Source organism: Xyrauchen texanus, chromosome 13 (genome assembly GCF_025860055.1).
Source record: "Xyrauchen texanus isolate HMW12.3.18 chromosome 13, RBS_HiC_50CHRs, whole genome shotgun sequence".
NCBI classification, from domain to species: Eukaryota; Metazoa; Chordata; class Actinopteri; order Cypriniformes; family Catostomidae; genus Xyrauchen; species Xyrauchen texanus.
Window position 1 is genome coordinate 16,301,139 of NC_068288.1, and position 14,185 is coordinate 16,315,323.

General features: G+C 35.6%; 1 protein-coding gene across 2 annotated transcripts in view; it reads left to right on the forward strand.

The window, feature by feature from the left end:
- rptor (regulatory associated protein of MTOR, complex 1) overlaps positions 1-14,185 on the forward strand; it is a 287,332-nt gene that overhangs the window by 230,119 nt on the left and 43,028 nt on the right. For both annotated transcript variants that reach the window (XM_052141047.1, XM_052141048.1), the window contains exons 23-25: positions 9,426-9,529; positions 9,850-10,066; positions 11,921-12,031. In XM_052141047.1, the coding sequence (XP_051997007.1) occupies positions 9,426-9,529; positions 9,850-10,066; positions 11,921-12,031 (432 nt within the window). The remainder of the gene's footprint in view (positions 1-9,425; positions 9,530-9,849; positions 10,067-11,920; positions 12,032-14,185) is intronic.

Below are 14,185 nucleotides of genomic sequence, written 5' to 3' on the forward strand. Positions count from 1 at the left end.
GGAACATTTAGAATTTGTTGATGTGTTTAATAGACAATGTATTTGTACTCTGGTACCAATCTAGGTACTTTTTTTTTGTTTGTGTTGGCAAATCAGTAGCAAAATTGTTACTATGTGGTTCCTGTGGAAATGCAGTTGTATTGCAGATTCATGGATATTTATAATTAGATTTTTACTAGTACATGTTGCAATGAAGCTTGGTACCTTAATCCATTGACCAAACTTTCATGTGGCAACATAACTGATGATGTTGTGACAGCCGGAAAAGTGAAATTCCTATATTTGTAGCCACAATGTAACTTTGGAACTGTGCCAGTCCATCATTACGACGTTGTGGCAACAGCGAGGAACAATACTTGTTTGTTGGTTACCAGTTGGTCATTTTTATTTTTAATGATTATTCTATGGGCAGATATGCAGTAATCTTGCCTAATTTATGTCCTTATTTTCCCAACATAATTTAAAGGTGTAACACTTAGATTAAGATTCAACTTTATTGTCATTGTGCAGTGTACAGAGCCAAAGAAATGCAGTTGTTTTCACATATCACATTTTCATCAACGGAGTAAGGGTGACATAACTTTGGCAATGAACACCCCGAGTGCTTTAGTTCTTGATTCATGCCTGTCTCAACTAGCAGTGAGTGCCTGTCTAAAGACGGAAGGAATTTTGTCTGTGTGCAGTTTTGGCCTCACCTGTGGTTCTGTGCGCACCACGCGCTATATATTCACAGGTGATGTCAGCATGAATAAATAATCAAACATCGATGTATTACCAGTATATGTCCCAGACGGTCCTGTTTTGTAAATGTTTTTTGACCATCGCTGTTTTGATTGACCGCAAAAAGAAAAAGTTCCCAGACAGGAGACTTGAATGACGCAGGGGCTACTATCTTGCGGCTTCTTTTCTCAGCTTACCGTTTTCAACTTCACAATAAATGAGAACCGTTACACATCTGATAGATAGATAGATAGATAGATAGATAGATAGATAGATAGATAGATAGATAGATAGATAGATAGATAGATAGATAGATCCACATTTAAATTATATTATGTTTAGATTTCTTTTATCAAATAGCATCAGACATATTTGCATACATAAAAGCTTATACTGTATAATACACTTCTGTTTAAAACAATTAGCATATTGTTAGGGGACATTTCAGGTGAAATAAAGCTGCTAAATATTCACAGATTAAAAAATATTAACATTAAGGTAAATGTTAATATAAATTAATTCATATAAATATTAAGGTAATAATGATACTTAACCAATCTGATGTTGTATTTTCATCAGTGGACCCTCACAATGAAATGCATGCTGTTTTTTCTTCAATCATTGGATTGGATCATAAGCAGAGAATATGAAACATGAGTGCTGTCGCTCACATGTCGCATGTTTTAAAAATACACTCTTATAACATTTTAAAATGTTTTCACTGTAATGTTCTAATTTAAAAATAGACTTCAGATGATGAAATTTGAGTTTTTAATCTTTAATTTGATACCAAGTTTGTGAACATTGATGAAGTTTTAGATATAAACCAAAGCATTTGTTTTATAGCGATATTCAAATGGCCCACCTGTTGTCAGTGACAGTTAACAGATTTAAAATGGCTTGTAAGACAGCCTCTGTAGCAACATCATTTTCACCTACAGTTGCCAAAATTGGTACGTCTATAGTTCTCATCAAACTGGACAACTTTCAGAATTATAATTATTAGCTCCGAAAACCTGAAAACCCATCATTTGCTACACAGAACTCTTGTTTGAGGTTAATATTATAAATTCTTGAATTCATATCTGTAAAGCACTTATATAGGGTTACAGAAGGCATAAAGCTGTAATTTATAGCTATCTTGAAAATTGTAAATGTGGTAAAATTTTGGATGGAAATTGTTTTCAAAAACATAATATATCAAAAATATTTTGCTTGAGACAAAATGTTTAAAGCCATGATGGCTTTAAAACAGCTATTTCATTTCTTTATTGGGGTCAGTGAAAACTTTGCAGGGCAAATAAAAATCTGAACTTCCGGGGACATGTCCTGCTCCTATAGGATACGTGAGTGTCCGAGATGTCTGTTTTATATATTTTCATCCGGAAAGCATTGCATTCTAATTAACATCTGCTTATCATCTTTAAAAGATCAAATTTACAAACATTCTAAATCATAAATATCTCAAAGTCATCTGCTGAATGTCTTGTTGACATCCGAAAGGAAACTTCTTCAGATGTATTTCAGATGAGCAAACAACCTAAAATATACGTCTTCCAAATGTAAACACACACATCAAATAGATGTCTGGGTGAAGTTCATGTCCTGTCAGGGATTTGAGTATTTAAACACCCCACATTCAGCCCCGTTTGTTATTGAGCAAATGCAATTAAAAAGAAACCGCTCCCTGTGGTCTGGTAATGTAGCGAGCATTGGCTGTGAGAGGCAGCCCTAGTTAAAAAGGTAATAACCATTGCTGACTTGCTGTCTTCTGTCTCTCAGTATCTGCTGTGCAATGCCCTGCCTCCACTGAGACTCCTCATCTCTACTTTACAAGTCCCTGTCCTTATTTTACACAGTATTACCGCATTACACTTCGCTAATGAATTACACAGAGCACAAAGAGCGCTATACTCATTCCACTCACAGGCTGTTCATCTTCTATATGCTGCACTGCGAAATGGAATCCATAAGTTCAACTCTCCTACATAAAGCCAGAACAGTTCAATGTCTCTGTGGTTGTGTGCGAGTGTGCTTGATGTGACAACAACGATATTTCTTTATCCCCCCCCCCCCCCCTTGATTGATTCATTACAAGAACTAATATTCATGAAGAGGACTACAGAAGTCATGCTGTATGTTTGTTGCAGTCAGCAAAGACATTGGCTTCATCTGAAAGCTGTAAAACACAGAGGTAGAAAGGTATCAAGGCATGGTCGAATTCAACATTCCTGTATACTGAGATGCCTTCATCTGACCATTTTTTGCAGGGAGTGTAGATGTGTCATCTGCTGCCTTTGACATCCCAAAATCTTATGCCTCCATTTCTGTGTTCGGTGGAAAGAATCCAAATTGTGGATCAGTTGAAAGCATTAAATTAGTTTATAAATGTCCAATTTTTATTTTCCTTTATTTTTATTTTGTCTTAATTGTAGTTTCGTCAGACTTAGTGTAGCATCGTATTTACTAAATATTACTAAATATTTTCTTGATTATCTCTTAATATCACAAATGTATCTTAATCATTGGAATTCAAGTGAAATATCATTTATTTGCTGTGGCACTCTTGATTTAGCTGCAGCTGTGAATAGAGTTGCAGGAAATGCTTGCCCACACGTTTTGCTCAATCGTTCTTTTGAGGTGGTGAATTTGTAAGAATTTCCTCTACAACTAAATTTGTTATCATCATATACTCTGCAAGTCTACTTTTTTGACTGTGCCATATCCAACACTGCAGATGTGACTTCAAACATAATTTTCAAATGTGTGAGGCTTCACTAATCAGTAAATTTGTCATCATCATATCACTTTAGAGACAGACGTGCAGGTGTTTTTAATTTCCGGAAAGCACTTCCACTCTGACACATTCCAGCGTAAGCAAAATGCCCAGAGACTTTGGGAAACATGCAATCACTGCAGACAACTAATTCACTATACTGCTTTTACTAAAACTCTTCTCTTCATTCTCTATTCACCATTCTGGGCTGTGGTTTTGAAGCTTTAAAAGTGTCAGTAAAACCCTGTATTACAGAGTTCAAAGTTTGTCTCCTGACAAAGTAACAGACATTATTATGATTCAGTCCTCATTTCTCAGGTCTGCTTGCATCACATTTACGTAAGCTGTTTCCAGACTTCAGCCTAAAAATTAAGAACGTCCTCTGTTTAACCCTTAGGTGAAGTCTTACATTTCTATGCCTCTAGTGTAACCAAAGATGGTACATCAAGGCTGTACATCAACTGCACCAATGGTGGGAACAGTCCTTAATTACAGAATGTTTAACGTTTCTTATTATGTACGAGTTGGGGGCATGATTAATTGTTTTAATTTTTAACACATTATTTTTATCAAATTAGCCACACTAAATTAACTTGTTAAATTGGCAGCCCAATTTTAACATTGAAAAGTTACACCTTTAAAGGGCACCTATTATGGCATTTAAAATGTTCCTAATATTGTTTTGGGAGTCCCCAACAACAGTTTTACATGCATGCAATGACAAAAAACACTTTTGTTGTCTTATAATATGCATTTATGTTTACCTGATTTGCTCACCGACTCCCAAATGATTCGTTCAACGACTCATTTTTCCAAACCCCTCCTTTGCGTGACGCTAATCTGCGGTGATTGGTCAGATGACCCAGTCAGTTGTGATTGATATACTCTGTGCAGAGATTGTTGGAAACGGAACGCCCATCACCGCTTTGTAGTAAAAAAATCAAAATCAGAGAAGGAATTTGAGTTGATTTATGTTAGTGATCATAGCCCAAAGTTCAGTGGTAAACACCCAATCAGTTATTGTTTGCGTTAGCCCAACGCGTAAACATATTGGTAAAGCACTGCATTACTACAAGTTATTGCTCTATTCTTTATGACAACTCCAGTAACATCGACAAACATTTCACATATTTAAAAAAAATTGACATTGGAGACCTAGAAGCTGCGCTGAGCGTAACTTACACAACACACACAAATACTTATTAAGCATGCTAAAAAACACATAAAAGCAACAATTATTAATAATACTTACAGATTGTGATTCTTCGGAGGAAGCTGATCCAAATAAACTTGGTACTGAATCCACACTTGAAAGCATTCATGTTCGTAAAGCAATCCTCATTAAAATGATGCAAACACAGCACAAGGTTCGGGCTATACTTGTGTGGTATAGTTGTAAATATAAACTCTAGCCACTGATTCTTCACATGCTCGTCCCTGGGCAGTGAAAAAAAGGTCGCTTTTGATATGCACTTCAGAACACAGTGTCTTGTTGTCGACATGATGTTTTCAAGTTTTCCCTGGTGTCTGCGCGCGCAATGAGTGGGCGCGGCCAATTTGATCATTTTTCGTCTTGACGTCACAACGAAAAGGAAAATGACTCATTGGAAAAACGATTCATTACATTGACTCAGAGTCGACTCCTACTTTTGAGAGACAATAACTTTTTTTACGGTGAACTTTCATTTATAAAACTTTGCAGGATGTTTTTGTTCACTTAAATCTATGTTACACACTACATGAAAGGTAATTTTCAAAATTCCATAATAGGTGCCCTTTAATATTTTATTTTCCATTTAATATATATTTTTTTTTTCCTAATGAGACTACATAAGCAATTAATTGAGTTGTGGTATTGAAATGTGAACATCACTTTGATGTTAAACTGACTGCAGAACTTTTGGAGGTTGTTTGAGCATACGGTCATGCAGTAAATGCAATAATCAGACTCAGTCTGTTTTGTCTTTGACCTTTCTTAACTTCCTGAGCAGCAGGTGAGGATGATTGCCAATTTGTTACTCTGGAATTTGTGCAGTGATACTCAGAAATGCCTGCTGAGTGCATTTAAATCACACACACACACATACAAAACACACATAATCTCTCCTTATTACATAATTTCTTAACACTTAAGTTTTATACATTTCTAAACTCCACTGGCAGCTTTGGATTTGCATTCCTTGCATTTTTTTTTTACAAATGAAAAATTGTAAACCACCACAAACAACTTCTATTCCGTTAAAAAGTGGTTGTGGCCTGAAAAATCGTGCTCAGATTCACACAAAATCCGAAACAGAAATATTATACCATTCTGGCACCTTTTGCATATTTTCTATGTAGTATGATTTGGGGCAAACTAATTGTAAATTGATCATGCATACTATTTAGGACAGATAGTTTTTGAATTGGGTTGCAGAATTGCTTTCAATTTGCATTTTTGTAAGTGGACTGATCTAGGATCTGATTTTTCATGTTAACACTGATTTAAGTTTATTAAAACCAAATCCCAGATGAGCACCAAATGGGATCTTATGCATTTCTTTCATTAATTATGTACACTGTGCAAGCATAGTGCTGTTTAATGTTACTCCACCCCTAACGCCACCGAGATGCCTCTGCTTAGATATTTCTCTTCCAGTTCTAGGATTTAAATAGATTTGGATGAAAAATAAATGTTGTAAACAATGAAATAACATTGATCATGCAAATCACATAAGAACAAAACGGGAGATATGTTTGCTCTTTTCCAAAACCTTGTGATCTTCCTAGAGAGGCACCATTTTTAGGCATTATGGGTGCTACCAATGCGTAATATAAAGTGTCAATCGATAGAGATTTTGCTATATCGTGTATATTGCGATATGTAATTATTAATGTGCACAGCGTGGACTTATCTATCAGTGGGCAGTGCATCACTTGAAACATAGAGAATTTAAGAAACATAGACAGGGTTTTTATTGCATAAATGTTTTTTTCAGCGGCCGCCCAAGCAAATTCAATGACATCTCGTATTTGTCATTTCATAAGTGCTTAATATGCTTCTCATCTCATGCACACATCTCTGTTTCATGTGAGCGTTGCATGCGCTATTTCTGGAGCACGTAAAGTCGCGTGGGTCCAGCATGCTTCCTGATATTTACTGAAGAGGGCAAAACGGGATCATGCCCACTACACATTCATTTTTGACCCAAGGAAAACCCTGAGAAAATATCTCCCCTGAACAGAGGTGCTTGTTATTAAAACAGGTTTCACATCTGTGGTGTTGGTTCACAAAACCCAACACAGAGAAGTTTGTTGTCTCATGCAACGAAAATCACTTGTAATAAAAGCAATTTGTTATACCTCAAAATTAAGCACCCAAAAGAATATTCTGAAAGCCAAAAGTTGTGCTTCGCATTAATACGGCTATGTTTTTTATTTAATTTTTTGTTGCAAGAAGTGTTTATGTTTATTTTATATTTATTTTCTGCAAGAAGTGTTCACATAATTTTGGATATTTTCCGCAAGAAGTGTTTTCTTTCGTTGCATTGGTTTTTCTATATTTATTACTTTTTCTAGGTATTTATTCTCTAAAAGATCAAAATGTTTTTGAGGACATTTTTATAATAATATTAGTCAACAACATATCAGACTGAAATGTGGCACAATGTGAAATATAGCATTATGTTAAGAATAATTTTAAACCAAGTTGTTTTTCTTTTTTTTTTTCTTTTTTTACTTTGACTATTGTCAAGCTCCAAATAAAAAGAAAATTATATAAGAGGAAATATTTGAAAGTGTTTACTTCACTGAAATATTTACTCAAATAGACATTACAATATGGTTATTTAATACAAAAGACCATTTTTATTGTTTTTCCCCAAAAATTTACAACATAATGATAAATATCGCTATTGTGATATAAAATAACTAATATCGTGATATAACATTTTGGTCATATTGCCCACCCCTAACTTTACCCAATATCTGTGTGTGCTTTGTATGTTGTTGTTTTTTCTTTTCTATTTTTAAGTTCTGCACTGGGAATTGGTACATGGAATTGTTGCAAATATACAGTGTTCCAAATTGGTCATTTATTAAGTTTGAAAATGGTTAGGATGCTGACTTATAAGGTTGTGTTGGAAGTAGGCAGAGACATTTCACTAGGTTTTGGAAAAGAGCTAGTCTCTCTTTTATGGAGGTTCTAAATAATAGGATTGTGTCCTGACCACAGTTCTCACAATATTAAATGAGTTTGTCTCACACTGTGCTGAGCTCATATCTAATTTTATGAAAGATCTAATCTTTCATGGTAATTTTTTTTACAATTTGTAATATAAACATTTGGTAATTGATGTTTATGTCCAAATCTACTGTATGTGTTATATCTTTGTGTCCATTTTGTGTGTGGATATGTGTGGATTGGTGGGGTGGTTCTTCTGTTGGTGCATGATGACTAAATAATTTCTACATTGTCTTTCTCTCTCCCCCCATCAGTCCTTCTCACTGATTATTATTGTTTATGTCTAGGTAATCAGCATCACATCTTTTCTCTCTCCATATTCGTTTGTTTTTTATATTTTAACTTAATGAATCTGTGGGACACAAACACAAGCTTTTCATGTTTGATCTGCAGCCCGAATACACAGTAACTCATTCCAGTATACTCAATGATGATGAATATTTCTCTCACTCTCTACTCAGCAGGTATTAGCATAAAAATTAGATTACCCCATCTCTCCAGATGGTGATGAGAGAATGGGGTTGTTAACTAGATTTATATGAAGCAGATAAGTCAACTTCCTGTGTATTTGTAAACAGTGCAGTTCTCATAGGACTTCTACACTTTTAGGCTGTGATTAGAGTTTTGAGAAAGAGTTTTGCTTTTGCTTTTTTTCTGGGGTCAGAAAATGCAGCTTAAAGGGTAACTAAACCCTAAACCAACTTTTTTTAGTTAATGATCTGTAAGCATGGGGCTTCATTAGTACTGGTCATTGATTCAAGTAATTTTTTTGACATTTGTGTATAAAGTGTTTTAATTCTACAATATATGGTGTAAAAACGTCTGAGTGCTGCCCTCTTCAGGTTGAACGGTGGCTACTGCAGTTGAATTTTCCTATTGGCTGTTGCGGTACTTCGTGACATAAGCGGTGACAGCTGACGTAAGCAGGTTCCAGCTCACCACGCCAGATTCATGTACATGTCGTCTTGTGACCGTGTGAGGAATAATAATAACATAGAGTCTGACAGCAGCTGTCAATTAATCCGTCACTACGAGTCTCAGGTTATAATTTTAAACCTAATAAAATAATTTTTTGATAATTTTATTTATTTATTTAATTAATTTATTTTAAAAGTGTGTTTTTGCTATATTTATTTTAAAATAATGACTCTTGGTTTGATATTTTGTTATATATTGCAAAGACATTCATAAAATATTTTAATGTGGCTTAAGTGTCTAAAAATAGTTTTAGAGGCAACATTATTTATGTGGCTTTAAGAAGATTTGCCATTTTTAAAGCTAAAGTGTGTAATTTCTGCACCGATTCTGCATCAATGGCATTGAAAAAATAAACATTGTTTTGAAACAAATTGTTTTAAAAAGTTTTTACAAATACATCTGCTGTTGGTCGAACAAACTTATAGTCACGTCACAAACTCACACCATTGGTTGAGTCTATGTTGATGAATCAGAGGGTCGGGCCGCTAAAATCAACCTAGACATATTTGACATATTAAACTAAACTATCAAACTTGTTTTGAATAGCTCATCAGTCTTACTGAAGGTGGCAGGTGAATTTAGGTTTGTAATTCAGAGTTTCCTTTAATTATTGCTTTGTTTGATTCAGTAAGGCCCATGTGACATTGTAGAGTTTCTACCTTTAGAGCCATAATTGTTTTCATAGAAAGATTGTAACACATCAACCTTCTATCACTGCTTTACTATCAGGCCACCATGAATGCTCGGACACAAAGGATTCTGGACTCAGGATCTCTCACCCAATCAGCTCCCGCCAGCCCCACCAGCAAGGGAACACTCATACATCAGGCAGGGTGAGTTATGCATACACACCTAAACATGCATTTAATTCATTTAAAATCAGCCCTAATGCCATTCAAAGCCTGGAATCCTTTTACAAAATGACTGCTTAAAGCAACACCGAGGACTGGCTTGATCTCCTCCCTATTATTTTAATGTTCGCTGCATTTTTTAACCAGCATCCTGCTCTATTTTTAATATTAATGTGTATATTGGCTGTGCTTGGCAACTGCTGTTGATTTTGTTTTAACATGCAGCATTGCAGCTCATGCTGGCCCTGTTCTTTCGCAGCGCATTAATCTTTGTGTTGTGGCTCTGCTTGTTGGTGTTGTAGTGCTTCCCACAGATCCAAACGCCCTTCATCTCCCTCCAGCGGTTCTCCACCAATGCCTGGTGCCTCCAGCTCCAGTTTCACCAATGAGGTGCCCAAACCGCCCACCCGGGAAGGGCCACCCACTCGCCCTCCATACACACCCACTTTAGGTGGACAGGCACCCCACTCGCAGCAGTTTCCACGCACCAGGAAAATGTTTGACAAGGGCCCTGATCAGGTACAGCAGTAAATGTAGTTTCCCACATTTTATTTGCTTTCCGACTCTGCAGTTTATTTGGCATGTTTTTGTGGCCTCTGGGGTCTGTGTATGATTGTCACAGTACTAAAATCTAAGCAGTCAGTAACTGAGTACTGAGCAAATCTTATTTCTATTGGGTAGAACATTTTCCACCTGATCATGTACAGTACATTTTAAAATACCCAAATTTTTGTTGATACAAATAACAGTGAAATTTCAGAATTCTTGATATTTGAAATTCAATACCTCACTAAAAATAAATAATATACTATTGAACACACTCATTTATTTAAAAATGTTATTTAAATATTAATATAAATATGAAATAACATATTAAACATATTAAAAACAAATGGCATGTTGCCCTAGTATTTCTCAATTAAGTATACACTGCTTCACAATTATTCAGGTAAATATGCATGGTCATAAAGATGTAGCCTGAGTATTAAGTAAACTAAGAGCATAGTAGGCTGCAATTACACATAAATAAAGAGCAGTCAGTGGATTTATTTTAAATACTTTTGTTTGATTAATATTAACAACATAATAGAGACAGCGGCAGATCTATGAGGCTGCATTAGTGCATTTACACTGCAAAATCTTATGCGCAGATCTGATATTTGGACACTTACCTGATTTTTGTTACACCTGTTTGCATTCAGGTATGTCATAAGCAACTGTATATGTTAATCGGTTGTTGGACAGGTATTGATCATGAAGCATATTTAACCGTTCAAGCATGTTTCCGCATTTCCACATTCGCCAATAACACTCGTTTGCCTTCAAGAGACTTTGAATAAAATTCATGAGTCATAAGTACTATTTAAATTGTTCTTTCATGTAATTTTTAGAGCTTCACAGTAATGACTATTACACAGAGTATAGATTTGGCTCGGGCTCTTTGGACCGATATCCGATCCGGTTAAAAACTTCAGTATCGAAGCCGATACCAATCCAAGTATCAGATCGGTGCAGCCCTAGAGAACAGTCTTAATAATAAAGAACTAAATATAAAGTAAACTAAGAACATAGTAATAAAAAACAGTTGAATATATTAAGCGCAGTAAGTAGTTTTCTCTTTGTTTTCAGTACTGTTGCTTGATTAATATTAACAACATAAGGCAGTGACAGATCTATTAAGCTGCATTTACGCTCCACGGTCTAACAGATTTTCTTTCCTTCCATATGTTTTCATTCATGCAGACATAATATATAACTGCCTGCTCATTACATTAATACCTCTCAGGACAGGCATTTATATTATGAAGCGCGTGTGTGTGCTCTTTACTTTAAAGAGCACACACACACACACACTATGCATTTGAGCATTCATAAAAAGCCACCTGTCAGTCAGACAGGGCATGGGTGTCGAATTGAGTCAATTCTCTGTACCTCCAGTACTTTAAAAAGACTGGTATCCTTGCATCTTTTTTATTATTATTAATGTTGTTATATTATTATATATGAACTTGGTACCGAAGTACTGGTACTTATGACTAGAACAACCGTGTGGTCAGACAGAAGTGAACAAGATGGCCACAGGGTGCAGACCAGCAGTAGTTTTGAGCAACTTTGTGAAGTTGTAGCAATCAGTGCACTCCAAGCACAGTGTCCCAGCAGGACAGTGTGATTAGTTGCTATGATACATTTTGTGTAATTTGTAAAAGTTATTTGTCAGTTGTTTACTTAACCAGAACAGCAGCAGAATATCTAAAAGTTGTTTTCAGTTTCTGCTTAAAACAGCAGAAATGCTTCATGTTTATATTTTATTGAACTGTCCATCTGTAGTCATTAGTGTGTGTGTGTGTCTGTGCGTGTGTGTGTGTGTCTCAGTCTGCTGAGGATGGAGATGAGACGGCTGCTCACAGGAGCTTCATCAGTGCAACTTTACAGACAGGTCTGTGCGACTGGAGCGCAAAATATTTCGCTCAGCCCGTCATGAAGGTGAGTGCTGCAGGGGTCAGTGCTAATTCACTTAATCTACAGCAAAATAATAAATTTAATTAACTGACTTTAAATCACTGCTTAAGATCTAATTAGGGTGATATAAATGTGTTGATTTGGCTGTTAAATTACTATTAATATTAGTAAATGGATTAGACATGAGGGAATTGGACCACACTCTTAATTTTTCCAAAAACAATATGCTGAATTAAAGTTTATTGATGTGAATGTGATGAAGTGTCTCAGTGGTATTGTACTGTTTGTGTTTATGTGTGGTCTTATGAGCTCATTATGACACAAACAGAGGCTTTTTTCTAAAAACTGTATTTTTTTATACAATACACATTGTTTCAATGCAGCATTGTGAACATGATAAAGCAGCAAATAAATGCTGACAACTGCCTTAAAAGGCAGCTGCCTCCTAAAGCAGATTCCAAACCAAAATGTAAACTTGTACTAGACTAATTTGGAACACACTACATAGGAAGTAACTCCACTTGCTACATAAATAGCGCTCCTCACACAAAGTGCAAGTGAGATTCAACTCATAATAGATCGCAATAGAGTTTGACTTTTGCATGTTGCTGTACTAACACTTAAGTACACACAAATATTGCATAAAATATTGGATTGAAAATGTCATTTAATTTTTAAGTTTAGTATGTTGTACCTTGAAATACATCTTTAGTTAGATTTTTTTAATTGTACTCTTCACAATGCATTCTGGGATTGCTCAAACCCTGAAGGATAGATAGGGGAAAAAAGGAAATTGCAGTGCTGTAAAGGGAGATAGTGAAGGCTGGTCATTATAAGAGGTTTTTTTCAGCTCTTGCTGAACGATCGAGTGCTCTTATGAGCTTAAGTGCACCTGGAGAAGGAATTCGAGACCTGAACATTACAAGATCCCGCTGTCTGGATAATTCAGTTAGACATGTCTACCTCTCCGTCTCTAGACAGACAGACACTCAGACACACTTCAACAGCAACACTTGAAGCCTTGAACTTAACTGGTTAAGAGACTATGCCAATAAACTCTTATTAAACTGAAATTACAGTCAATTTCATTAAAGTAGTATTTGAGAATTTAAGAATGACGCACTTGGGGTTTTGAAGGACCACATTTGTGCTGGTAAGGTGAGCTTCTAAATAATTGGTAACATCAAGGTGAGATTGACTGACCCAATAAAATTAACTAGTTTTTCTGTTGCCATGGCGATGACCATCTCCTGTTTTTCTTTTTCAAAAAGAGGAGAAAAATCTTTCTGCTTGTTCCCAGCCAAAAGTGTAGCTGCCAAACTTCATTTTCCCCAGAGGAGAACCTCCCCCACACACACCAAACTACTGCTGCTGCAGTTTTCAGAGTGCTATCACATAAAACCAATATTTAATAAAGTGTGTTTTTGTGTGTCTTCTTCAACCCCAATTTTACTCTAGGGCTTTTTCCAATGTGTATGTGAAATAATTTTTGGGGATGATCAGTGTGTTCAGTCAAAGAGAACTACCAAAAAAGTACCATGGTAATATCATGTTTGTTGAACATGTACAGCGTTTTTTGTAAATACTGTGGTACAGAAATATATTAATATGACTTTTAAAAATAATATTAATAATAATTAATGTAATGGTTAATAATATGACATGGTACTACATACTGTATATGTCAGTATCATATTATTACCATCTAGTACCATACTGCACCATGGTACTGCTGCTGTATTTATCATTCAAATGTACAAATGAGAGTCCGTATCTACACTTTAGAATTATTATTTTGTCATTACTTAAGCACAGACCGTGGTGTGTGCTTGAGTGTATAAATTCATCCCATTAGTGTGTGATCAGTGAGAAACACACACAGCCTGTGGCAGTTTACTGTGAGAGAACAAGATCAGAATCAGTCATGTGTGGGAGACAAAACAACATAAAACATCAATGAAGGACCAAAAACAACCTAAGATACAGAAATAAAGGTTTAAATGAAATACTAAACAGAAATTATCAGCCATTTGCCATTAAATGAAGTTGTGTGACTGAACACACTGTGTCCTTGATAACATAAACAGCCTGAGGGAATGCTATTATATATTCTTAGATTTAGTGCTGGAAAAGGAAGTGGTTAAGGTGCATTCTCATCCAAGATGCATATAGATCTGA